The sequence below is a fragment of the Primulina huaijiensis genome, chromosome 3 (genome assembly GCF_012295235.1).
Source record: "Primulina huaijiensis isolate GDHJ02 chromosome 3, ASM1229523v2, whole genome shotgun sequence".
In the NCBI taxonomy this organism is placed as follows: Eukaryota; Viridiplantae; Streptophyta; class Magnoliopsida; order Lamiales; family Gesneriaceae; genus Primulina; species Primulina huaijiensis.
In genome coordinates, this window is record NC_133308.1 from 24487156 (window position 1) to 24514595 (window position 27440).

A 27440-nucleotide genomic window follows, 5' to 3' on the forward strand; every position below is an offset into this window, starting at 1 on the left:
ATCGTATATATAAAAAAATCAATTAGTATCTACTAATCGATCACCATTTTTTATACGATCTTATCATTTCAATAATCTCATTATAATTTATCATTTACTAATATTATCACATTAACTAAGTGCAACCAAACCCTGAGTTTTATTGTTATCAATCAAAATTAGGTTGTGCTTAATGAAAGAATTTTATATTCAAATATATTTTTGTTATTTACAAAAGTAACATCATAAACTCTAAATCTACTATTTTCATGTTAATTAGGATGTATTTCAAGTTCACCCGATCATGTTGTCATTTGAAATTCATTCTACGTTATATAACTAATATGTAAATAAATAGTAATGAATTTAAAATTTGATCTATTACGTACGTTATTAACCATGTAATGGAAAGAAATTTATCCAAACAAAAAATCACGATAAAAAATGATTTTTTTTTGAGTTATAAGGAAAATATTTTATTATAATTAGATATCAAATCTAAAATTCATATAAAATATGGACCGAGACGTCTCATTGAGTATATCACACAAGCAAAATTGATGGCGTTGTTGTTTGTGCCCTGGCTGAAAGAACCAAAAACGCGTGCGTAGAAACACGCAATTTAAAATGTTACTTTATTTTTTTCAACTTTCTGATAACGAACTGATCACACGCACGTTACAGAGTCGACTCCAATGGGCCGAAGCTCGGTAACCAACACCTCCGACTCCGCCTCCGACAATTCAGCCACCGCCTCCACGGCCACGGCGGCCTCCGCCTTCCATTCGATCCGTGATAGATTCCCCTTTAAGCGTAACAACAGTAGCCACAACATATCCACTCTCCCTTCCCGTTCTCCCAATATCACGCCGCTGTCGTACAAGGCCTCTCGATCTCACCACCACCACAGGAGGAAGCTCTCCTGGTGCCCATTTAGAGGGAAATCATGGTTTTACTTGTGCATTTTCGTGGTGATTTTCACCTTTGCTCTGGCATCGATCGTCTTGCAGAGCTCGATTTCTTCGGGAGGTGGCGGACACAGGGTGCGGCGGTGGAGGTGGCCTGTGAAAGATGATTTCAAGTTGGGAAGCTCGTTGGAGTTCGTGCCGCGGCGGTTCGAGCGAAATTTCACCCGGTTCGAGTGGCTAGGGAACCAGCCGAGGATCGGTGTTCGACCTCCTAGAATCGGGCTTGTAAGTGATTAACTACTGCATTTTTGTGTTTGGATGCAATGTATTTAGAATACATTTAGTTCCGACCTTTTAAATTCCAAACAAGATCATGTTTGTTTGTTGTCAAATTACCGACTTATAGAATCGATTCTTTAACTAAATTGTATCTGTAAATCGTAGAGGTTTTTTTGGAATTTATTGCTGCAGATAATGCGTTTGTTTCTTAAAGATAAAGTATCCCCCTTTTCATTTTAAGATACTCTAGTACCTTCATATTTCAATGGAGCGATGCATTATTTTTGGGGTTTAAGGTATTCCAGTTTGTGACCGAGTGCTGCATAAGGAGTTGTGACGCGTGAGTTACTGAGTATTTTTTTCCTTTAGAATGTTAATGGTAAATCTTTAATATTTAGACGCTTTTGGTTGATTAAAAAGGTGATTATTCCTTCCATCCAATGCTTTTAAGTGCCATTTTTTACATCTTTCTTTCATTCTGTTTTCTTATTCTTAACGTGTGTGAAGCATTGATGGATCTTGAGGAATTCTTAAGATATAATGAAGCATAAAGTAGTTTTGTAAATTGCTGATCAGTTGAGAGATAAATGTATTTACTATTTCTGGATTGCATGATGGAAATATTAACTTCTCATGTGAGTTCATGGCCTTTTTTAAAAAAATTATTGGCCTTAAAGTCTTAAGCATATTGAAATTTTGAGACAGTATTTGAAGAGACATGATAAAATGGTACGTCGCCTCTATTCTGTGAGAACTATAATTTCTCAATAAATATGTAATTTAGGATTATTCTACTGGAGCATTTCTCTCCCTATGACGTGATCAAATGATAGTTCTTAGATCATCAACATATATGTCAACTTGTATAAAAATGTGAGGGGACCCACATGATCTAATGATATCGGAATAGAGGGAGATACATTCACGGTGTAGCATAGACTAACTCGTAAAACTGACAGTAAAACTTAAGTGCTTTCTAAACGAAAGTAGTCCTCTTTTCATATAATATTGTAAAACTTGAAGATGATTGTGAAACACATTAAATAAAAGATCTTACTTTACCTGTCATATCTTGTAAATAAAGATGATATGTCAATGAGACATTGTGCAATTAATTATTTTAAGTGGATTTCTAATCCTCTAAATATTGTAAAATAGTGCAAATTGAGGGTGTCTTGCTATTCCACTTTTGGGGCTCCCCTTACATGTTATATTTGCATTTATATAATACATGTGGTTAATTTGAAAAGAAGCTTAAGCATCGAAGGTGCATCTTTTTCTAGTTTCCCCATCTGTTGCGCTTTTGTTTTGTTTTCTCGATATTGAAATTGACAATATTTTTTGGAATTTCTATGCTAAATGACCCTAATATATTTACTTTTATCTGATAAAAATATGAAGCACAAGCATAATGTGTTCCTTCCATGTATCTCAATACTATAATCACTGATGTTCCTGAATTATCTACACCGACTTTCTAAAATGCATTCCGAGAAAGAAGCAAGTTTTGATTTTACTCCACTATTGTATACCTTTTTTCAGTGTTCTCTTTGATCCAAGCATGCATGTATATTTGAGTAATTTCTATTGTGTTTTGCATGTCCAATTTAATAACAGTTTACTTTGTTGGTTTTTTGGTTGTAGATCTTGGGGAGCATGAATAAAGATCCATCAACGTTGATGCTATATTCAGTGATGAAGAGTTTAAAAGGTCTTGGCTATCTGTTCAAGGTATTATCCAAAAAAATGTAAATATGGTACTTCTTCGTTACTTGTGCAAAGTCATGATATGACAATACCATGGTTTGCATTTTGAAAACAATTCGATGGCACTGTTTTCTAATGCTGTGAAGGTGTTATGTCCTTGATTCACATTTGGTTTTCATTTCACCAATGAATTTTCTATCTCTCTCACTAATCTTTTTCAGAAAATATATCTTCGAACATTTGCGCACCTCCCAAGTCCCAACATAATCATTACTTAGAACCTAATTTGTTATGAATGTACGTTATGCTTTAACCCTTTAAACTGTATTTAAAATTTGAAAATATTTAAATGTTAATGATTATTCAAATAAATATCACTTTAAATAGGATTTAAAAATAAATAGTAAACAAAATCTTACATGGTTGACTTGTAAATTAAAGTGGTAGCATCGGGAAAAAATGTCAAACTTACCTTGTCTTCCAATCATTAAAAAGTTATTATATTGCGTTATTAAATTTAAGATGTTGCCAAAGAAAAATTTGTTCGCAACATCAAGCTCTTGGCGTAGCTATTTAAAAATCACAAAGCCCAGTGATTCAAAATTTGGTGAATATCCTCCATCTTCTCCCGTATTCTCCTTAATTTTTCCAAACTTCTCATAAAGAATAGATCCTTATGAATGGATACTTATCTTACTTGTAATACGAGAAGGAAAGTGTCAAGCCCCGAGACCGAGGCGTATGACACCAACATTGTTTAACAAACGCACAATTGTAAACAATAAGCTTCATAGTACGAATCTCGCCAAAACCAGTCTATATCATAAATCGTGTCAATGTTTTTACAATGCGATTAAAACTTAAACGAAATGAAGTGAATTATGTCTTAACAACTTGATCTCGTCATCACCAGCCCCAAAACATGACTTGTTCATCCTCATCTAACTTATCTCCATTCTTATCTGGAGAGGGAGAATAATGAGTGAGTGTTTGGGAAAACACTCAGCAAGTGGGTGGCCGATGGTGCACAACAAATACCAAGGATACATATACATATACAAAATCATAATTTCGATTATAAGCATGTTGAATGTAATACGAACAAAAATACAAATATAACACTGAAAATCATCTCATTTTCCATGGTTTACTGATCAGTCCCCTATATGTTACCACTCTAAGGGACGAGACCAAATTAATGGTTATTATAATCCATCGCATCAGAGCCTTAACAAAACGTATCAAACATCGGAATTTCATCTCTCATTTCTAACTCAAATCATTACATGTTTTCGAAAATCATATCTAATATCGAACAACAAACGCATTCAAAGATAGCGTATCAAATATAAACGAATATATCATGCTAATCGAATTTTTAAAAATACACGTAAATGATTTTTTTGGAAAACATTAAGCCCACTTATAAAAATAAGTATGCAAAAGTTTATAAAAATATATATATACATATGAAAGCCCACTCACAAAAATATGTTCCAAAACGTAGAAAAGAACACAAAGGCTGGAATTGATCGCTTGAAAATCAGTCAACTTGCAAAAATATTTTTCAACAAATTGAACCATCGGATGAAGCTCAAATTTGGACAGTATGTGCAAAAGTAAGTGAACTAAAATTTGAAGGGTGGAGATCAGGTTTGGAAGTCGTTTGGACTAGTGTATGAACGAAAAACAGTAGGTGTGCTATTCTCGGCTAGAATTTGAATAGTTTTCTTGCGAAGGCAATATGCGAAAATTGAACCGTTGGATTTGTCTCAATTTTGGATATGATATTCAAAATATAAAATAGTATATTTTAAACGGTGGAGATCGGATTTGAACATAATTTAGTTCTGAAAGTGTCACTCGAAAATGTAGAATATTGCGATTGTGAAAGTGTTTTCTTACATGGTTTTCTTACACTCTTTTAAAGACCATAATCAGCCATGAATGACAAGCCTGAATGGAAAAAGAGGTCAAAATTCTCCTTGATTTTTTAGTTAATGGCTATGAAGGTTGATTGCAAGGTTATTGCCTTCTAGCATATGAAGGGATTTCGAAAATTGAAATTTGATGGAGGAAAATGGCTTGAAATTGTATGTATATGTATGTATATGGCTGTTACAACATGGTACTTAAGTGGGTTTTAATATTGGTCAAAGGCTATTGATGCTTACATCATTTTCGAAAATGTGTATCTATCTTTGGTCTAGGCTTGGCTTTGTTTCAAATTCGTGGACTTCACAGAAAGGAAACTGAAAATATCTTAAAGAAACTGTTGAAGATCTTATTAATAATATATGAGATATTTTGTATTTTTTTATATTATACATTCTTTCCTTATAGGTCACCCGCTAATGTCTTGTAAATTTCACGCTACATTTGCTAATTCTTGGGCTTGAAGGATATTTTAAATGTCCGGATGAATTGAGCTCTTGGGAGTTGTATATATGAACTTGGACAATCTTCCCCCTATAGCTAGCTTTTGGGGTAGAGTTAGGCCCAAGTTCATGATCTTAACAAAAACAATAGCCAATAATTTCAAACATTGATACAATTGGCCCAAGTGCATTAAATAATATAGAAAATGATATGTAATTGCTGATGTAGAACGTTTGCTCTTTCGAGCATTCAAGTTCTCAGCAGTTTATGAAAAAGGGCCTGACATAGTATTTCTTACACGTAAAGGCCAGTTAAAGTTTTGGTGAATGAGGCGTGAAGGTCATGGTGATCTGTGCCCTTTTATAGCATAATTTCATGTTATCATGTTATATATGTTATTGCAATCATCTATGAAATACTTACAAGTAATCTTGGTATTATTTATGTGTGTGCTCTTAATATCTCATCTACTTCTAATTCGTAGTAACTAAAGCATCAGGAGATTTGAATTTCATGTTTGTGGAACAAAAAGAAACTTACGAGTCAATTTTCTTATATAGTAAAGGTGAATATTGTTTAAATTATGGGAACAGATTATTTTATGTCCTGGTAGGAGATAGTACGGAAATCTAGGGTCCTGCTAGTAGGAACATCAAACTCGTTTTCTCTTTGCTACAAATCCGTGTAAATTACTAAAATAATATGTAGGTTTTGTTAATGTGTATATCACATAATTTATCTTTCCTTTTTTATGAAACGAGCTTGTATCACTACTTGTGTTTTCTATAGATATATGCCGTGAAGGATGGAAGTGCACGTACAGTTTGGGAGGAGATTGGTGGTCAAGTCTCAATTTTAAGCCCAGACAGATTTGGATATATTGATTGGCTAATGTATTTCTGCTTTGCCTTTTCTTCTTAATACTCTTGATATTTCATGCTAGTCACCACTATTTGTCAGTTCAGTGTACTTGTGCAGTGAGTGACGCCTTTTCATTCCTGCAGTTTTGAAGGTATTATTATGGACTCTCTGGAAGCTAAACAAACCATTTCCAGGTAAAACATCATACTTTCTCAAACTGTTCAAATATTATTTGAATATTTTGTCAGAATTATTATTGTGTTTCAGTTACTTTCTCTATTCCCCTTGGCTTGTGAGGGTCATGTCCATAAATCTCTAAAAGTTTTTTTATGTAAATAATATTCCTAGGCATGGTTTGAGCTATAAAAATTAGATAGAACAGGTATACCCCATTTACGTTGTAGAAAATGCCTAGTTATAATTCTCAGGAAGTTTTTGTCTAGTCCTCCTCGTTTTGATTTATATACTCATAGGGGTCTGCCAAACTCCAATCCTCAACGGGTAGTGTTATCTTGTTTCTTAAAAAAGGACACTTTCGAAGTGTTGAAAATGAGCTGGGGTCTGAATGAGTACTTGTTATCTTTAATCCATTAGCGAAAATCTCTAATTTTTTAATACGTTTGAGTACAAAGGAGCCTCCTAATCCTTCACAATTTCAAACAGCCATGTAAAAGAATTAAATGTTCAGCAACTTTATCAACCAGGATTCTATTTCATTTGATCTATTGATACACTGCCCACATTTTCCCTTCTATCTTCCTTCTGAACACCCTTCCAAACTTGGAGATTGGAATTTCAGTCATGGGGTTTGATTCCAAATGCTTTCTGTAACCTTCTGTAAACATCCTTCCCAATTTGTCCTCTTGAAGATCAAAATGGAGTTCCAAATGGCTCCACTCCTGTAGAATGCCTATCTTCATGTTGGTCTTCTGATTTTCTGAAAATTTAAAATAGTAAGCTTTTGAGCATATATCATGTTTGAAGTTTCAAACTGGCTTCTCAACCTACCGCCACGTGTTCAATTTCTTTAATAGGGCTTCTGTCTTCTGATGCTATGAAAGTAGCTGTTACGCTCAGAAATTCCTTCTGAAAGCTCTTTCAACCTTGGAGATTGGAATTGCAGTCATGGGGTCGAATCGGTTGATTCCAATTGCTTTCTGTAACCTTCTATAAACATCCTCCTCAACTTGTCCTCTAGAAAATCACAATGGAGTTCCAAATGGGTCCTTTGGAATGCCTATCTCCGTGTTGGACTTTTGATTGGCTGATAATATGAAGTAGTAAGCTTCTGAGCATGTATTGTAGTTCGAAGTTTGAAACCGGCTTTTGAACCAACCACCATGACTCAATTGCTTCTGATGTTATGAAAGTAGCCGTTAAGTTCAGAAATAGCTTGTTGAACCTTAATTATCCCCGCTTTCTTGGACAATTAGAATTCCTATTGAATGGCTGAGTATAACAATTCCATTTCCATGATTTCAAACTTGTTTTTACATGTCTTGGAGGCTCGATTTAAGTTATGTCTTCCACAAAATTTGACAAATTTATTTGTAAAACAATCACAAGTTTTTGTAAGATTAATTTTTAACTTTATGTTAGGCTAAACAGACTTTGATTGTTATTACAGCCTAGATGATAATCTCTTTTACCAGGGTAAAAAATTCTTAGTGGGCCTTCAGTAATGTATCTGTTCAATTATTCGTTGATTTTGTTGTTATTGAATTGATAACTATGGTCCTAGAGAGCTAAACAATTCACCCAAGAATAGTATACTTCTCTCTAAGATATATTGCAATTCATACAAGTTAATGCCCTTTTTCTTTTATACCATTGCCAGCTCACTGATGTGGAAAATCTTGGAATTTTAGTCTCCTGTTCCCTGTGATTCTATGATTTGTGAGGTTTATATTTATGCAGCCTTATGCAGGAGCCTTTTTGCTCTGTGCCACTTTTATGGATTATTCAAGAGGATACTCTTGCTAATCGCCTACATTTGTACGAAAAAATGGGCTGGGACCGCCTCATTTCTAATTGGAAAGATTCCTTTAGTAGGGCTGATGTTGTGGTGTTTCCAGATTTTTCTTTGCCGGTAAATCCACGCTTTAGTTCTATTTTATTAAGATAGCAGATTCTGCCTAGGTGCTTCGTAGTTGATCGTTATACCATTTGCTGTATCAGATGTTATATAGTGTGTTTGACACTGGAAACTTCTTTGTGATTCCTGGATCATTAGCCGATGTTTGGGCTGTGGAAAACTATGGTCAGACTCATTCCAAATTTCAGCTAAGGAAGGAACATGGTTTTGACAATGATGATATACTGATTCTGATAGTTGGGAGTTCGTTTTTCTACAATGAGCTAGCTTGGGACTATGCCATGTCAATGCAAGATTTAGAACCTTTGCTGGTCACGTATGCAAGATCAAATGGTTTAGGATTTTCGTCAAAGTTCATTTTCCTTTGTGGTAACTCCAGCAATGACTGCAATGATTCTATACAGGTATCTGTTCATGATTAGGTTTCAGAAGTCTTTGTTAATGTTTTGTGGGTTTCAAAAATGGAAAGATGTAACAAAATGTGGCCAGCAGATTCGATCTGCTGAGAATTGTTATTATTCAATGTTACTATTGTTTGTTGGCAATGCATATCCTGACTGATGATCATGCATGCAGTTAATTTCTATGGCTTTTTAATTTTTTTATTCTTAATTTCTTTGATCTTCCATAATTTGCATTTTTTAATTGGATAATTAGCATTTTTTAATTGGATAATTAGCAGTAACTGATTGTTTATTTATCGTGGATTATGTATCCTTGTAGGATGTTGCGACTCGTTTAAGACTAAATCATGGGTCGTTGAGACATTATGGCATAAACAGAGATGTGAATGGTATTGTACTGATGGCTGACATTGTTCTATATTGCTCTTCCCATGATGAGCAAGGTTTCCCTCCATTAATGACAAGAGCTATGTCTTTTGGAATACCTGTTATTGCTCCAGATTATCCAGTCATAAGAAAACATGTACGGCTTTTGTCTTTCCTTCTACTTCAATCTTTTTGCTATCCTTCACATCAACTCTTTTTTTAAATTTTTTTTTATTCTACTGAACTTTTAGGTTACTGATGGAGTTCACGTTAAAATTTATCCAAGAAACGATCCGGATGCGTTAAAAAATGCCTTCTCACTTCTTTTATCTGAGGGAAAACTATCTGAACTTGCATATTCTATTGCTTCCTCTGGAAAGCTGCTTGCCAAAAACATGTTTGCTCCAGAATGCATAATCAGATACGCAAAACTTCTGGAAGATGTCTTTAATTTTCCATCAGATGTTCTGCTGCCTGGCCATACTTCTCAGCTGAACCATAGTGTTTGGCACTGGAGTCTGTTCAGAACAGAAACAGAGCAGATATATGGGAACATGGAAAATCTGTATCCACAAGGTTCTTTGGGAGTTAATTCCAGCATTGTTTTTGACCTTGAAGAAGACATGATAAATTTTGTTGCATTAAAAACTGTCTCCAAAAACAACCCTGAAGATCTGAACGAGGATATTCCATCAGTGTTGGACTGGGATGTTTTGAGCGAAATAGAAAACTCTGAGGAAGTTGAGAGGCTTGAAAGGGAGGAGGTATGCCATCATTTTCATGTATTTCAGCTTTTTCCAACGTCTAAATTCCTAATCAACTCTTTCCAATTTAGCTGAAGCATGACTTTATGCTTTGTAGATTGAGGAAAGAATGGAGAAATATATTGGTGAATGGGATGACATTTATCGTAATGCTCGGAAGTCTGAAAAGCTTAAGTTCGAAACAAATGAGAGAGATGAAGGTGAGCTAGAAAGAACTGGGCAGCCAGTTTGCATTTATGAGATCTACAATGGGGCTGGGAGCTGGCAATTTTTGCACCATGGTTCATTATACCGTGGATTAAGTCTTGTAAGTTTCGATGAACCTAGTTGACATATTTTTACTTGCTATATGGTTCTACCATATTATGAATATGGCAGTGTTGCTAGCATTTTGCATTTAATGAGATTTGGCAAAGCATTTACATTAGTTCGGTTAGATATTTGTCTTTATCTTACGTGGATTAAATTTGTCATTTCATCAACGCCTTTTGTGTTTTGGCTTGTGTTAGTCTACTAGAGGCCAGAGACTGAACTCAGATGACGTGGGTGCTGTTGGTCGGCTTTCTATCTTGAATGATGCATATTATCGGGATATCCTCTGTGAGATTGGTGGAATGTTTGCAATTGCTAATGGAATCGATGACATTCACAGGCGGCCATGGATTGGATTTCAGTCATGGCGTGCTGCTGGGAGGAAGGTGTGATTTGGGAGTAAAATATTTACCTTCATAGTAAACACCATGCTTTTGATATTTAAATTTAAATGAATATTAAAGACCTCTTCTATCTGCTCCAATATGATTCTAGAATTCAAAAATATGTTATTCTCGTGAATGTCTTGACAAATTTAATTTGGTATACTTGCTTTCACATGTCAGGTATCTTTATCAAAGAAAGCGGAAGAGGTTTTAGAGAAAACAATACAAGAAAACTCTAGAGGAGACGTGATATACTATTGGGCATGTTTGGATATGGATAGTGGCATTGTTGGAAGCAATGATCTGCTGACATTTTGGTCCACATGTGACGTTGTTAATGGGGGAAGGTGCCGGTAAGTGTTGCATTACTTAAATCTTTTGTGGCATGATATTAAATCAGTTGATCTCGACTTTTCTTCAAATAAAATCTTGTTTTAGACCAATTAATTGGTTTGTGAAGTACGAAATGGTTGTTTTCTTGAAAGGAGTTGTAAGTGACCTTGTTATTGGTGAAATAAGTTTGAATGTCTTCTTATGACCAGTGAAGGATTATCTGTCTGATCCATTGAGCAGATCATTACTATCTGAGAATGGCTCATTGAGTAGTATTTTCTATGGATCTTGATTGTGCAATGAACTTTTTATGTAACGAGCGGAATTTTGGCTAGTTTCAAGATTATAGAAACAATTATTTCAATTCCTCTGTTTCCAAACACGCAGAACCACTTTTGAAAACGCATTCCGCAGAATGTATGGATTGCCATCGAGTATAGATGCTCTTCCACCAATGCCTGAAGGTGGAGGGCATTGGTCTGCGCTGCACAGTTGGGTAATGCCAACCTCTTCCTTTGTGGAGTTCATTATGTTTTCCAGGTAATTTTGCGGAAGATGTTTTAGGGAAATTGTTTGGTAGTAAGGAATATAACACACCCCTAGCTAGATCCAAGATTATGCCCCAGTCCGATATATATGTGTATCACATCATACACGCCATACATCAAGGCAGTCCAACCACCCTTATAGTTTAAACTACAATGTGATGACCCCAGGATGTTTGTGGACTCTCTTCATGGTCTACACATGAACTCGAGCAAGACTTATGATTGCTTGCTAGGTTTTTCTACAACAGAGGTGAGTCCTCGTAGATGGACGTAAAATGTATTATGTTAGGCTTTTCAACAGTTTGACTAATGACAACAATGAATGTTTCTTATGCGATGCTCTCTTTTTAACAGAAGATGTATTGTTATTGTCGACTTTTGGAACTATTGGTGAATGTATGGGCTTACCACAGTGCACGGAAGATGGTGTACATCGATCCTCATTCGGGTTTATTGCAAGAACAACATCTTATTGAACAACGTAAAGGATCTATGTGGGTGAAGTACTTTAATATCACGTTATTGAAAAGTATGGATGAAGACCTTGCAGAGGCTGCAGATGACAATGATCATCCATATAAAACATGGCTGTGGCCAATAACAGGGGAAGTTTACTGGCAAGGTGTATATGAAAGAGAGAGGGAAGAAAGATACCGCCTTAAAATGGACAAAAAAAGAAAAACACGGGAGAAATTACTTGACCGGTTAAAGCATGGGTACAGACAGAAGACACTTGGAGGATAGGAAGTCCATGGTCTCGAATCATTGGCTATTATTCTTTTTGGTCACTCGACAGCTCAGTTGATTGTCCAGTCGACGGCTACGCTCACAGAGGATTTGCCGTCAAAAGCATAGTTTTGAGTAATTGCTACTTACACAATTTTCTAACCGAAACACATTCTTGGAAAGTGAGGCCCGCAATGACGAGTTTTGGAAGATCTGGATGGTGCATGCTGAAGCCTTCAGTTTTTCGAACTCAACTTGGCTTCAAATTCGTTGAGATGCGTAAATTTTGATTAATTTACGGAGTCAGCTAATTTATAAACTCAATGCACTAGAGACTGAACTTATATTCTGGCACATTGTACATACATCATTCTTAATAAATAATGGAAGGAGATGTGCGAAGTTTTGAGGTGGGATTTATGATGTAAAGTCTTGTTTATGCATATTCAATAATCTCTTTAAAAAAAATTATATTCAATTAGTAATTTGGATTAGGTGCTGCTATTCTCCAACATGTTGCAATTGCTGGCAAATTTCCTTTTTGTCATAGGCGTACCTTCTGTTAGGTTCCTTCATTTTTCCATCATAAATCAGTTACAATGTTGTTACCGAATATAATAGAAAATGGTATTCCATTATTCCGACAGGATAGAAATTTTCAGGAGAAAAATGTCAAAAATTCATTTCGATTTATTCATTAGTCTTTGCTCCGTTTCGATTTTAACACGTATAAATTGAAATGTGTAAAATCAAAATTATCCAAAATCGATAAATGTATACTACTCTATAAAAACTCTTTCGAAAGATACGAAAAAAGAGTCGCCACCTTTGAACCCAAGCCATGACATCATTTTTTAAGCATTCATGAAGGACCCAGTAATCTTGGCTAGGGAGAAATAACAATAAACCCAGAAACACCCAAATCTCATTCACTCCAAAACTTCACAAAAGCAACCAAGTAAGACTTGACTGATTCCAAAAGCGATCCGCTTTTGTGAACAGAAGATTTCTTTGATTCCCTTTTCCAAGTTTCACTGCCAAGAAAATGCATGAAAGAGACATATGATGGCTGAACGGCCAAGAATGCTAGCGAAAGAATAAATGTTATTAAGAGTGATGAGACTTACAGACTTATTCTTTGCAGCAAAGGTCTGCTTCCTTCCGATACACTGCTCGTAACGTAATCACTGGAATTTCTTTCCGTTCCAAGGGATTCTTCAGAAACCAAATGTTTTGTCGCACTAGTCACCTGCAAGATAACAAAATGTACAAAAAATAAAGGAGGCGATTTGTCTTGAGTTTTTTAATCTAGCCACAGGATGATGGAGATAACAAACCAAAGATTGCACCATTTCAACAATGTGTGGGAGTATGGCCCTCTTACCAGTTAATGTAAAAAAGTGAGAGCTAATACTTATTTTATGAATATAATGTTCTAAAACACAGATTGAAAGATTAAAGATATGGTTTGCTCATAAATAGCTATTTTAAATTATGTGTTGTTTTCAGAGATAAAATATTTAATCTATCATTTTCCTACGCAGCCAACTGCCAACCCCCCCAATCTCCCAAAATGAATGCTCGGAACATATTGGAAACTAAAAGAAATGAAAAAAGAGGCAAATTATCCAGAGATAACAGAGATCAAAGGTTTTTTGGCATGGTTACCTTATATTCTAGGTCCTTGACATCACAGATATCAAGCTCGGTAGATTCAAATGGTATAGAAAGTCTTGAACACTCCACATATGGATCTTGAAGATTTCGAACCATTTTCTCATTCCTTAGTTCATCATCCAATTCCAATGTGGAATCTGGAAGCTTATTCTCATCACTCTCATTAACACCAGAAGGGCATCCGATAATAATTAACTTGTCATGTTGTCTTGTCTTTTCTTTCAAAATTCCAGCTAAATTTCTTTCCTCGAGAAACGTGTCAGAGTCTGCGCTAATGTCATGAATTCTCCCAAAAAGGGGCCTTCTTAAAGGAAAATTTTCCACCGTAACATCAAAGTTTACATGAGATGTCATGGCACACAATACTTCTATATCTTCAGCTCCTGTTTTCTTTCTACCCAACGTCTCCATGACAACTGATTCGGTACATATTCGTTGCCCGAATTCTTTGGTTTTCTCAACCGTCTGATTATTTTTGTTGAAGTATTTTTCTCCATTAAACCTTTCAGTTTCCGCTCCATCAAAATTCTGGACAGGTGTAAGGAAATTAACTTCGCTCTTGTCTTGATCATGTATGTGAACAGCTTTGGTACTGATTGCTTTATCAGAAACTGGATTTTCTTCAAACACCTCGCCACCACTAACAAAGATCTCAGTTTCAAACGCATGGGTATCGGATGGAGGTAGCTGCTCACCCAGGTTTGAAGTCTCTTCTGCATTTGCACCCTGGCTATGGTCAAGTAAAAGATGATTATCTGTATCATATCCTTCCTCCTTATTTCTCATCTCGCTTAATCCATTGATGATTTTCAAATCCAAGGATTCGGGTCCATAGGACTGTATGGAATAACTAGAAAAGTTCTCTTCGCTTTTGATTCCATATTGATAGGGCGATTTATTCATCACTAAATGAGTTCTATCCGATACCAAGGAATCATTTTGATGTTCCGTGGCCATATATCCGTTAACCAGAAATTGATAATGATCATGTTCTTCTAAATTCATTTTAGGTGAAGTTAGCACCTTATTTTCTTGAATTATCTCTCGAACAATCTCTCGCACTGTATAAAAAGAACCACCAACTTCTTTGTGTGTAATATTGAGGGACGGAAAACTTCCATTATTTGATTTTTGATATCTGCAAGAAGTCAAATTAAATGTAAAATTGAATATCTCGTTGAAGATCAGAGGTATTTCTGCTGATAGTTTGGCAGAGATTGGATATACCATGATCAGATGCGAGCAGACGAGCATCAAAATTCATCATTAGACTCCGAACCTTTTCAATGTGATGAAGAACCTCTGCAAAATGAGCATCGGAATCTATATGAGCTTTATTTTCTAAGGACCCGGTTTCTTCATGTGGATCCGACCGGTTGTCATCTTCTTCAACATCTGCCCCCTCATTCACCACATTATCTGCTCCAGTAGTACCTTCACGGTTGGGGTGAATGGGAGAGGCATCCTTGGGAACTTCGAATTCAACCGGTGGAGAGAGAGGAATAGGAGAATCTTGTTGTTGAGCTGTGAAGATCTTGGCAATGGATCTTCATAGACGGTCTCAGGAGAAGGGCTCTGAAGACTTATGTTTGGAGATGGTATATCTCCAAAGAGCTCCGTCATAGACCGTACCACATTGTCCGCGGAAGTGAGAGGCACCTCCGGCAGTGGCATTTCTGCTTCAGATGGGGAAACAAAAAAAAGAAAAGTTACCTCGGTCGTGTTGGTTCACTGGTTGGGATGGCGGTTCAGTTGGGGTCAGCGATCGAGATGGGTTCTTCAATCGCCGATTGATCATTGATAATGGCAGTGGCTTTATCCATCAAATCAGCGGTTGAGGGGCCACCATCCCGGTTTTGGTGAAGATAGTAGGATCAGGGACGGTCGTGTTGACCTCTTCTGTTGCTTCCGGTTCCTCATCATCTTCTGCATCCATCCCCATCTCGCCCAACATCTCATTAGCCAAATTGCAAATATATCAAACGTCTTGGCCAATGGCTCAGCAGGTATTTGAAACTCCCGCCTCTTGCTGCGAACCTTAGAAGCAGCATTGAGGACGTTGAATTTTATAGATTGGAGATCATTGCATCATCATCGGCAGTCGTTCTGCTCTAAGGATCAAAATTATCCTTTTCCTGGTGAACCATCAGACGCAGTAGGTATCCTCTCAGCTGAAAGTTGATGTAGGATCTCCGGCCGAGAGCCAACTCTATGTCTCATCTCTTCGGTCTTTGCCAACTCCAGCATTTGCTTTCTAGAGTGGCGAATTTCTCACGCAGATTATCCTCTAGGATGATTTTGAAGGTGACACAGGTGCGGTGGTCAAACCATCTCTCCAAGGAGGATGCCATCTTCCTGGCAAATGTTTTCAAAATTTGAAACAGAATCAGTGCAACTTCTGTCTCAACCGTTGTTGGAGGCTTGGATGGAGGCTGCATCTTCTTCTTCCCCTTGCTTTTGAGATCCATCAAGGGGATAGAAGAAGTGGTAGGAGTAGCACCCTCTCCAATGCGAATGCCAGCCACCGGTCGAGTGGGTTGGGCTTGTGCGGCCGGTTTCGGTTGTGTCACCTCAAACACAAGCTTTTGTTTCTTCTTCTTTGGCTGCTTAGCTTCTCCGAATCATCCTCTTCATCGGTCTCAGCATAGACTATTTTCCTCTTAACAGATGCCCTAGCCGGTGCCTTTTTCTTCTGCAGCTGAGCCACTTGCTCGAAGCTGGTTCTCATCACAGCGATTGAAGTGGCAGTGTCCCTCTTCAAGAAATCAGAAATTGTAGCAGCATTTAGCCATTTCTTGGGATGCAATGGCTCAGTAATCCCAAATTTAACTTTTAACAAGCTAAGCAGATAATAGAACTGCAATCCAAAACCTTCTGATTGGCCTTTCCCTTTCCCTGCATCCCTGATCATCTCGACAAAATATTGAACAGAATATCTGACCAATTTACACCGATTTTCGAGGCAATCAATGCCATGAACGGGAACTTCTTCTGGGTAATTTTGTCATATGCCCCAGCTTTGACGAGAAGGGCTTTGTCCACAATGTTGGCCAACAGTCGATATTCCATCTTCGGATTGTGCTTTTCAGCCGGAACACCGATAGGCCTGCTTGTCAAAGAGAAGCCACTGCACAAAATGTCACGTTGCTTACTGGAAGTTCAGAGGCCTTGCCCAGGCCAATACGGAGCAACTCCAGTGAGTTTAATTTTGCTAAACATATTTTTATCTAAAGTTTTGTGAAAAATATATTAGGTCACATCGTCCAAGTTGGCCTTTTTTTATCCTCTAGAGTCCATTCTGACCAGTGCTTCTCTGTGGAGCACCTTCAGTGACAGCAACAGCTGTATTTACCTGCAGATCTTTATTGGACCATCGGTTGTGACATACCACATGTCATCATCCTATGCAGCTAAATGTGTCTGCATACGAATTTTTCAATCATCGTAATCTTCATTTGAAAACATTGGGATCTTGTTAAAAGATGTCATTCGAGTATATGTATATCAGATGCTGAGAAAAACCCTTCTGTGATACCATTTGTTAGTATCGGTTGTGTGTTTAGAGGGGGTGAATAAACAATTTAAAAATTTTCTCTAAAACATATTTTGATGCGACCAACACTAAGAAACGGTTGGATCACAGTGAGTGCGGAAAAACGGTCCAAGGAATCTTATGAAAGATATATACTCAAATGTATTGATTTAAACAAGATGAACAGATGCATTGAAGTAAATAACACATAATATATGGAAGTTTGTAGGCAATCCTTCAATGTCTCCCTTTTTTCCACTTCAGAATGAATTCATTAGGAGATTTTGGTTTTACAAATATTTTGCAACAACCCACTTCAATCTTAGGTCGTATCAATTGCCTAAGTTGAAACTCTTGATATCTCCAACAAAGATTGAGACCCTAGGTCAACAATCAGTGCAACACGGTTTAATAAAATGGTATGAATCCTAAGATTCAAAGTTTTACAACTTCTAGAACAATCTCTGGCAGAAAAACGGTCTAGTGGTTGTCTTGAAGCTCTGAATGACCCTTGATGTTTTGATGATATCTTTAAGTGAGAGATGTTGAGCAGAAGATGATTTGAATCTTAAGAGTGATCGAAATGTTTAGCAAGCTTTTGAATTTCTCCAATGTGTACTGTTCTATGTTGATATGAGAAATTTGCTCGTTTATGCTATGTATAGTACTCTTGCCTTTTTTCCCGTTCAACGGCTAAAAGTACTGTTAGCTTTGACAGCTAGGACCAATCACCATCTCTTGCAGCAGCTTTCAATAAATGTCATTAAATGTTTTTCCTCTTTTTCCTCTATCCAAACTTTATTTTTTCAAAAGCTGTCAGGCTGTAGACATGTTTTCTGTCTAATGGGAGTTGGTGAGATTTGCAATCTTTCCATTTTAAGCTTTCAACTGATGAGCAAAATATCTTTAAAGTGATCCAGCTGTAACTAGCTTTAATAGGCTCAGTCAAATGGCTCTGAACTGTCGGATGTCAGAAGTTTACAAAAACAAGTGAGCGGTTGAGTACTTATTTACTCTGATGTCGGTTGAGTGGATTGTTTGCTCACGACCGTTTTCACTGTTTGCTTTACTCTTGAAGCTGTCTTCATAACTTGCGGTTGAGTGTTGTATCTTGCTTCCGGTTGAAAAACGTATCTCGCTTCCATTGAGTGCTTGTTGATACAGTTAAATGGCAGCTTTTCTATAACAATGAAATATTGTTTGTTATCATCAAAACTAAAGGATCTGACAAAATATGTCCCACCTGCCATGTCTTATAAGAAGAGTTTCCTAATGAGTACTACACTATAATCTATATTGTGAATATTATTATATCATACATCTTCCTATTTGTGTTGTACATACTATTAAATGACGTTCAAACAAATTTCATTTATCTATAAAAAGATAATCTATGATTGTAACCGTGTGTTTTATACAGCATCCCTACATTATGCTTTTAAGAGTACCAAAGCTGCTAGGGGTTCAAGAGCAAAGGGCACCCTTCCATTGAAGGGTGACATCTTAGTCATAGTAATGGTATCCGCTAACCAAGGATAGTAGGATATCCAGATTTAACGTTGACGAGAACATTATCTGATGCCGTCTTTATGGTTTAAACTCCACCACTGAAATCTCTAGAAAGATAGTAAACTTCCACTACAGTTTCAAATTTAGGTAAAAGCCCGCCTGCAAGGAGAATACTTCGACAGTGGCCTTTTAGAATAAATACAATTAAGCCGGCAGCTAAGGTTTCATACTAAAAAAATTGTAGGTAATTCTCTCCCACTTGAACAACTCAAACGTTTACAAGTTATCCATAAACCTGGCACCAGACTTGGACAAAATAATAATTTTCATCGTATAAAAGAAATCAGCATCATCAGTAACTTACGCCACCTATCAATTTAATCAAGCCCCAAATGATGCTGTCATGCACTGCAACTTGGTCAGACTGTAATTTAAAGTTTAAACAAATTTATAGTAACAATAGAAAAGATAAGGCTCCATAAACTTACTTCTTTATGAATGATTCAGCCAGTGATTTCCTCTCTTCTTTTGACCGTCTAATCCTTGACTTCCTCACCTCCAAATCACTGCTAGGAGCAATGGAACATGACTGTCTAACCCAACCATCTTTGATTGCATACATCCTTCAGACAGATTTTAAAAAACCATGGATGCAAATCTACACATAAGAAACAAAAAAAAATTAGTTCCTTGAACAAAAGTTCAATTTCAGCTGCTTAGTTATAAATCATGTTAAGCATTCTTAGATATAAATCATCACTCCAGAATACACACAAATGGACGTAAAGAAAAGAATTTCGCAAGATGATTTTACGGAAAAATTCACAGCAGAATACCCACTGCAAAAATGCTAAAAATTTTAGGGTGAAGTTAGTGGATGCCTTATGGGGCGATCTTCCCCCTCAACAAATAAATTTTTTTCCAGATTTGGACACGATAATCTAAAAATGCCAATGCCCCTCTAAAGAACTGGCCAATAAGCAAAATATATGAACTCGGACTTGTTTCATAGGCATAAAGATTAATCCATATGCAGCCATTGAATCAAGAAAACATTCAAATACCCATAAAAAATCATAAATACAAAACTAACGTAGTTTAAATTAAGAACGATTAAATGTTGATCAGAAGAATAATACATAATCAAACAATTCGAATCAACACCCACTGACCCACACATTTCCCACAATTCATACGAACCAAATTAAGAAAACAAGGTCGAAGTTTGCGTTTTTCCCCAGTTGTTCGTCGTCACAGCTGGCTTTTTCAGAAAATGGAAGTAAACTTGACAAAGAGGCCAAAGCCCATGAACCACCCAAGAAAAGGAGAAAAAAGTAGCAAGAATCCAAAATGCGAAGAAACGAAGGAGAGCCAGAGCGATCATAAAGAGAAGTCGGAGTTACCCCGCATTCCAAACAAATAATTGAAATTGAAAGTTAAGAAAATATCAATTTATGAGACCACGACCACAATGTACGTGACCAAAAAAGAAAATATGTCCACCAAGTTTTCTATTTTAGTCTTATAATTATAAATAATCAAATCATTAAAATTAATATGTTTTGATTTTTATACCAATAAATTGGGTTTTTAACTCTTAATGTCAGTGTATTTACATAACATTAGACAATGATAATATGATACCAAATATTGTTGATGTATTCTTAGCACTAGAAAAAAAAAGGAGAAAGTACATATAAAAAAAAAGACATGAACGATGGAGAGAGAGCAATGCTACTCATGATGATCCCAGTTGTTTTGAGAACTTTCTCGTGGATTGGGTTTTGTGAGCAACGAAGGTGAAATAGAGAAATCTCATTCAATATAGTAAGACGAATCGTCCGGTTTCATTAGTATCAATTTTACGATAAAAAGAAAAGGAAATTGAAATCAAAGAGGTGGCTTCTAAAATAACTACGTTATAGTAGTGTAAGCCTAGTAGCCTCCTTAAGAAAGATCAATATGCTCATCCAACTCGATCTTGTAACATTTGGTTAGCATATATAGTGTCAGAATTAGTCTAAACGGAAAATGTTACTTGTAGTAAATTAAGTTTTCTTTCTAACTTTTTTTGTTTATTGATTATTTTGATTATTAGTTCATGAGATATCATCAAAATACTTCAGTATTTTCAGCTGGTGCAATGGGTGTTTGTGCAATTTTATAAGGATTAAAATCTAGGATGTCTATTTAATTTTTATAAGACAAAAACATGATTTTTTATGTTTCACGTGGTTCTTTGGTGCAATAAACCTTCATAGTAATATTGTTTTTTCGTTTTAATATGAGATAATTTCAAAGTTTATCTGCTATTTTACACGTACACACCGAGGGGTTAGAGATATGTATAATCCCACGATGCAGGAAGAGCCGCACAAGATCTTGTGTCTGATCCAACATACGAAACTCTTCTTGTTCCTTGACCTCAACTTGCCCTTTAATTTCTCCAAAAATGGAGATAAAAACAAAATGTGAGCTCCGATTTGCACGTTAATGGTGGTTCCGGTGGAGAAGGTGGGACATGGAATGTGAAGAGGATAAAGACCTCTTCCCCACCGTCAGGGGAAAGCGCACCAAACGGTATATGATTCATTCCCCCATAGCCTTCACCACCGAACCACCAGCCAGAGATCACAACGCCGTCACAGTCTCCGACAGACGCAACCACCCCATCTCCCCCGCCTCCATCTCCTCAGAAGAGAGCACCACCACAGGGGTGGAAGACACCGCCCGCTGCCTGATTTTATTAGCCCACGGCCATTTCTCCAGGAACCCAGGACAGAACAACAATTCCGCCACAGCCAGTACCGCACAGGGTGGAGCCGGAGGTGACCATCAGGTGAAAGGAGCGTGCTTGTATACATGCAAGACGTGTAACCGTGCTTTCCGCTCCTTTCAGGCCCTCGGAGGCCACCGGGCCAGCCATAAGAAACCGAAAAATGAGAGAAAAGTATCCTTGTCTCTTCGTGAAGATGATTTCCGATCACCGTCATTATCGTCTTGTAAGAAAAGAATGTCCCCCGATTATCTATCTCTTCAACTGAACAATTTTCCCACCACCGCCGATTTCGCCGCACCAAAACCGGCTCCGTCTCCAAAAATCCACGCGTGCTTGCATTGCGGGGCGGAGTTCACCTCAGGTCAGGCCCTCGGAGGGCACATGAGACGGCACCGTTCCGCTCTGGTTACTCCATCTTCGAACCCGAACGCAGCATGCATTTATATTGAAGAACATAATCAAGTGATTGAAGGCGAGAATGAAGAAATATTGAACAAGCCTGGCAATGGGTTGGCTCTGGATCTGAACCTTCCGGCGCCCGAAATGGTTTTAACTTTGAAGGATTAATTTTTTTTTATAATGTTTTTTATCTTCAAACTAAAAAACAATTTGTTGATAATCTGACTTATGATCATATTAAAAACTCCAACAATCAAAAGAACTTATTTCTTCCAATCCATAATATTGTGTACAAGCTGTGAGAAGCCCGAAAGTTTATTGAACTCGTGTCATTACTTGAAATGAGATTGGATTACTTGATATTAAAATGCAGTTCTTGATTTCTTCAAAAAAATAAAAAAAATTTGCAGTTCTTGATGATCATAATTCATCAATATGTTGGGGACTCGAGATGAGATGTCTTTAATAATTGCCAGGAATCACAATTTTTGTAGGGNTATTTATGATTTTGAATTTTTATACTAACTAGAAATAATGCACGTGCGTTGCACGTAGGAAACATATGTTGAAATAATAAAAATTTGAAATAAATTAGTTAACTCAACAAAAGATAATGATAATAGTATTATAAATTTTGACAATTCTTGTTAATTAGCATATGTAACTAATTTGGAAAAAAAAACATATTTTTTAATTTTAAAAAAAGATTTGGACTACTAAAATTTTTCTCGTATCTTTTTTATCATATTGTTTTCTTTTGTTAGTTGTCATATTCTCTCAATAATGCATATATTTTATTATAATATTCAATTATTACAATATTTTTTGACAATCAATGATATGCAATTTTTTATTTACAATGTTTGATTATTATTCTCTTTCATGTAAATTGACAACAATTTCTACTGGATGCTTTTACTTTCCTAGTCACCTTTAATTTATTAGACACTTATACTTGATAACATATAAACTACACATTATTATTAGGGGTGAGCAAAATTTCGGTTAAACCGAATTAACCGACCGAACCGAGTCAATTCGAAAATTTGGTTTTCAAATTCAAAAAATTCGGTTATATCGGTTAATTCGGTTCGGTTAAGATTTTCAAAATTTTGAAATCGGCTAATCGAATTAACCGATAAAATAAATAATATTATTTAATACATTTTTATTATTTATCAATTTTAATATATTTTTTAATTTTTACTTTTTAATTTTAAAATCGGCCCTAATTCTAAAGAAAAATTTGTGATGTATGTGATTTTATGTTTTTATGCATTTGTGTAGACTGTAATGTTAAAAAAATTACATATATAATTAAAGTTAAATCACAAATTTTTTTAAAAACTTATCGGTTAATCCGGTCACCAACCGAATTAACCGATTTTAATTTGGTTCGATTTTCATCGCTTATGAAAATTAATTCGGTCGGTTCGGTTATTGCTAAATATTTCGGTTCGATCCGATTATACTAATTCGGTTCGGTTGGTAACAAAACTGACCGAATGCTCACCCCTAATTATTATAATAATCTATCATTATATAAAAAGTACTGATGGATTGATTTAAAAAAATATTGATTAAATGTTGTCATTTATTTACAATTTATAATAATAATATTTTTGACAATAAATCATCTTTTTACTGACTCTTATGACACTTATTTTAATATTTCATATCAACTCATAAGTATAATTAGCACAATCAAATTACTAATGTCATATTGATATTACCTCCAGAAAAATAATATATTTAATTTTTCTAATTATTTAAATATCTTAACAGGAACATTTGTGTACCCTTATCTTGAGAAAAATTCATTGCATTTATAAAGTTTGAACGGTAAATATAACTTTATAATATACATTTAATTTGAAAACCGAATTCATTATATGACAAACACTTCTTTCATTTCTATTTTTTTGTGTAACCCAAAAGAATTAATATTTTTTCTCTTTTATCTTCTCCAACTCACTGTAAAAAGTTATAAAAAAAATATTTATATCTAGAAAAATATTTTTATTTATTGTTTTTCTTGTGTATATATTTTGTTATATGTGAACATATATTCTACTTCATTGTCTTAAATGTTATATATCTTTACATTATAATTTGTGTACATTGAAGATGAATAAGTTCATTTTGTAGTTTTTTATTACCTGGACTTAGGTTGATATATTAATATGTGATATACATAAATATAAGAATTTTTAAATTCAATTTATTCACAATGATTTTTCATAACAAAAACCAACTCAAAATAATAAAATTTAGGATTCATAATTATTTTAAATATGATATAAAAATAATATGTGGAGACTTTTTTTGACATTTTAGTTGCAAAATACAGAGATAAATGCATGTAGGTGCATTATTTCATTGTGGCAATTATAACTTTATTTAAATATATTATTTCTCACTCAAGGATCAAAATTTGTTTATTTCTTATTTTGATTATCGACAAATCCAATATTTCATTTAAATATTTTTGTTAATAATATTTACATGAGTTTTATTGTATATTTATCCAATTTGAAAGGGATAAATTATAATTCAATATATAATAATATTTGAAAATTGTAGAATGCTTCTAAATTTAAAAATCGAGTAACATGTAAGGGATCAATTCAAAACTAAAAGTTGATGCAACATGTTTCTTCTAGCTTTACAATCGAATAATATAGGATCGAGCGTTTGTCGCTTTACCAAAAGCTATAACTGATGGTAACTATGCAAGTCAAATCTTTAAATCATACAACAGCTCAAGCGCCTACCCATCGTGGACAATTATTGTACCAAACAATCTATCTCCTAATAATTGCACCAATTGCAATCAATGAAAATCAAAGTCGCGATCTTGGCTCTGATACCAATTGTAGGCTCAAGCGTTTACTGTTTTATCAAAACCTATAGATTATGGTAACAGTGCAAATCAAATATTTTAAATAGTACAACAGCTCAAACACAACATTTCAATTACTCTACCCAACATGATCAATTATTGTACCCAACAAATAAGTTTATGCAAATAACCTTTTACTATATCATATGAATTTATAAGACATTTGAGTAGAATATATACTTGATATTCTACATAAGTAGTATGAAAAAAAAATCATTTTTCATTTATTTGAAAATTTATATTTTAAAATAAAAAAATCACACACACACACACACACACACACACATATATATATATATATATATGTCAAAGTACATCATTTTCTGATTCCGAATAACGATCACATTATTATTACGTTACAATGATAAATAAATTATTATTTTTAGTTTATCATCATAGTCTTTATCTCAATAAACACATTTTCGAATGTAGGATGTTAAATTTAATATTGACATTAGATAATTATAGTATTAATTCTAACATTCTTTTTTTATTCTTCTCAATATATTACTTTTTATATCTTCAAATATATTAATCTATTTATTATTGTATACAAAGTATAATAATTATTTGGTTAATTGATCACATTTAAGATTAGATATTTAGAAAAAATTCTAATATATCTTTAAAGACCAATAGATGATGAAAAATTAAGAAAATGTAGAACACTACAGTGCATAAACTTTCGCTTTATACAGTGACAAAAGATAAGGTGAGACCAAGTGAGATACTTATATATATGAGTCTCATTCAACTTAGCCCATTATAATATTTTTATTAACCGACTTTGTCCTTCGTTTTTACTTCACTAACTTTGCAGTGTGACTCATTCAAGCATTAACTTTTTATTTTTTTAGTACATAGTGGCCTCCACTCTCACCGACTTCAATCTTTAGAAGTCGGTATTAGTAGTTTATAGGTAAAAGACAATTATTTAATTTTTATTTTCTGTCTTTTGATTAATTGTGTAATTTTTTATGTTCTACCTAATTCATTTTTAGAATTTTTATAATCACGATTAGAAGTGTTGCACACATACAATATAAAATTAATATATTTTAAAATGTTAATATTGAAGTGTCGAATAAATGTATTAAATCATTATTTAAGAACTTTTAGAAAAACAATATACATCATAATTCAGATTTAAAGATTAACATACAAATAAAGAATTGTGATGAATATCTTATAAAATAAATGGTGTTAGCCCAAAAAGATTAAATATGATTATTGTAAATGAATTTTTCTTAATTAATTAGAAAATTTTCAGCAAATGCGCTGAATTAATTAGAATGTTTTCAATATAGTATGTCGATAAATGTTTTTCCATATGAGTTAGTGATTGAGTCCTTATGAACATTTAAAAAAAATGTGTCTTTAGTTATAGTAACGGTGTCTTATAATTTAAAATATTAAATGAAACAAATTATCAAGATAAAAAATTAATTAGGAAATTCAAGAATATGTGATTACTCAATTAGTTTAATTGACACGCTCTTTAGTTTGCTGATTTAATAGATGTTAAATCCACAATCACTGAGTTTGACAAGAATTCTTGTAGAATAAAATACAATTATAATAAATTACTTGATTGTATATGTAATAAAATTTTGTATATTTCATATATGTTTGATTTATTTCATTTATAAGGTTGAAATTTTATATATTATGATATAAGATTTGTTATGCATCTTAACATCGATAAATTCATTAAAAATTTATTGGTTTATATTTTAATTCTTGTTACCACATAATTTGGTTTCGCCCCAGACTTTGTGTATTCGTTTGCTTGAATCTAATGTTCCACATTTTTCTAAGACTCAGAACATATTAAACATGAAAGTAGATATTAATTTAAAGATATGATAATACTTATTTATTTTAATAAATGTGTTTATTATTCACGATACTGATAAAAATAACTTAAAAATAATATGTTGATGAACATATTATCAGGAATCCAAAAACACATTTCAAATGTCAACTTTGACACTTGATTTTCAGTGACTACCAAAATATCTGAACAACCCACAATTTATGGGCAAGATACTAACATATTAATTTTAAAATCAAGATGATATTCTCCTTTTTACATGAGGAATTCGTAATTGAAAATCGACAATATTAGATATTTAATATAAACTCGTATGAGCTCATTTAGGCCCACCTTTAAATGGGTTGACAAAATTTCAACCCAACCCATTTAAATTGTTTGGTGGTGTGGGCCAATAGACGGACCCAACTCAAATTGATGAGTCTAATCACAACGATCCTTTAACTTGTTTTATTCAAATAATTTATAAATATAAACCGCCAAAAAATATTGATTGAATTTTTTTTATTTAAACACATAAATTCTAGCCAGCGGTTATAAATAAAGAGATTTAAAAATTAGAAACTTTTTTTTTTATATAAAAATGGTATATTATAATAATTTTTTTAACCATATTTTATTAAAGTAATTTAAATATAAACCTTTGCAAAAAATATTTTTTTAACTCATTAGTTATAGCCAACATCACAAAAAAATAAAATAAAATAACGAGCACATGAAAAAAATTTAATAAGACATCAAAAAAAATTCACAATTCAACA

The 27440-nt window shown here is 34.4% G+C and overlaps 3 protein-coding genes across 5 annotated transcripts; 2 read left to right on the forward strand and 1 right to left on the reverse strand.

Moving 5' to 3' along the window:
- The first annotated feature begins 617 nt into the window (after positions 1 to 617).
- LOC140973966 (uncharacterized) lies at positions 618 to 12467 on the forward strand. The gene is made up of 14 exons (XM_073437135.1): positions 618 to 1172; positions 2811 to 2897; positions 6042 to 6145; positions 6257 to 6307; positions 8031 to 8202; positions 8292 to 8612; positions 8932 to 9135; positions 9230 to 9742; positions 9840 to 10049; positions 10252 to 10440; positions 10621 to 10793; positions 11161 to 11313; positions 11490 to 11571; positions 11676 to 12467. Exons 1-14 carry the CDS (start codon positions 675 to 677, stop codon positions 12063 to 12065), a joined length of 3147 nt encoding a protein of 1048 aa, XP_073293236.1. The 5' UTR covers positions 618 to 674; the 3' UTR covers positions 12066 to 12467.
- A 269-nt stretch (positions 12468 to 12736) lies between these two features.
- LOC140973967 (uncharacterized) lies at positions 12737 to 20163 on the reverse strand. 3 transcript variants are annotated; one of them, XM_073437139.1, is made up of 5 exons: positions 19966 to 20163; positions 19254 to 19423; positions 13818 to 14862; positions 13175 to 13296; positions 12737 to 13081 (listed from the first exon to the last, which is right to left on the reverse strand). In XM_073437139.1, exons 2-5 carry the CDS (start codon positions 19385 to 19387, stop codon positions 12973 to 12975), a joined length of 1410 nt encoding a protein of 469 aa, XP_073293240.1. In that variant the 5' UTR covers positions 19388 to 19423; positions 19966 to 20163; the 3' UTR covers positions 12737 to 12972. The 3 variants fall into 3 exon arrangements, with proteins under 3 accessions (XP_073293240.1, XP_073293238.1, XP_073293239.1); XM_073437137.1 differs by having other exon boundaries at positions 13716 to 14862; XM_073437138.1 differs by having other exon boundaries at positions 13716 to 14862; positions 19938 to 20163.
- Positions 20164 to 21143: 980 nt separating this feature from the next.
- LOC140972292 (zinc finger protein ZAT5) lies at positions 21144 to 22356 on the forward strand. Its single transcript, XM_073434741.1, has one exon. The coding sequence runs from the start codon at positions 21287 to 21289 to the stop codon at positions 22109 to 22111; it is 825 nt and encodes a 274-aa protein (XP_073290842.1). The 5' UTR covers positions 21144 to 21286; the 3' UTR covers positions 22112 to 22356.
- Positions 22357 to 27440: the final 5084 nt, after the last annotated feature.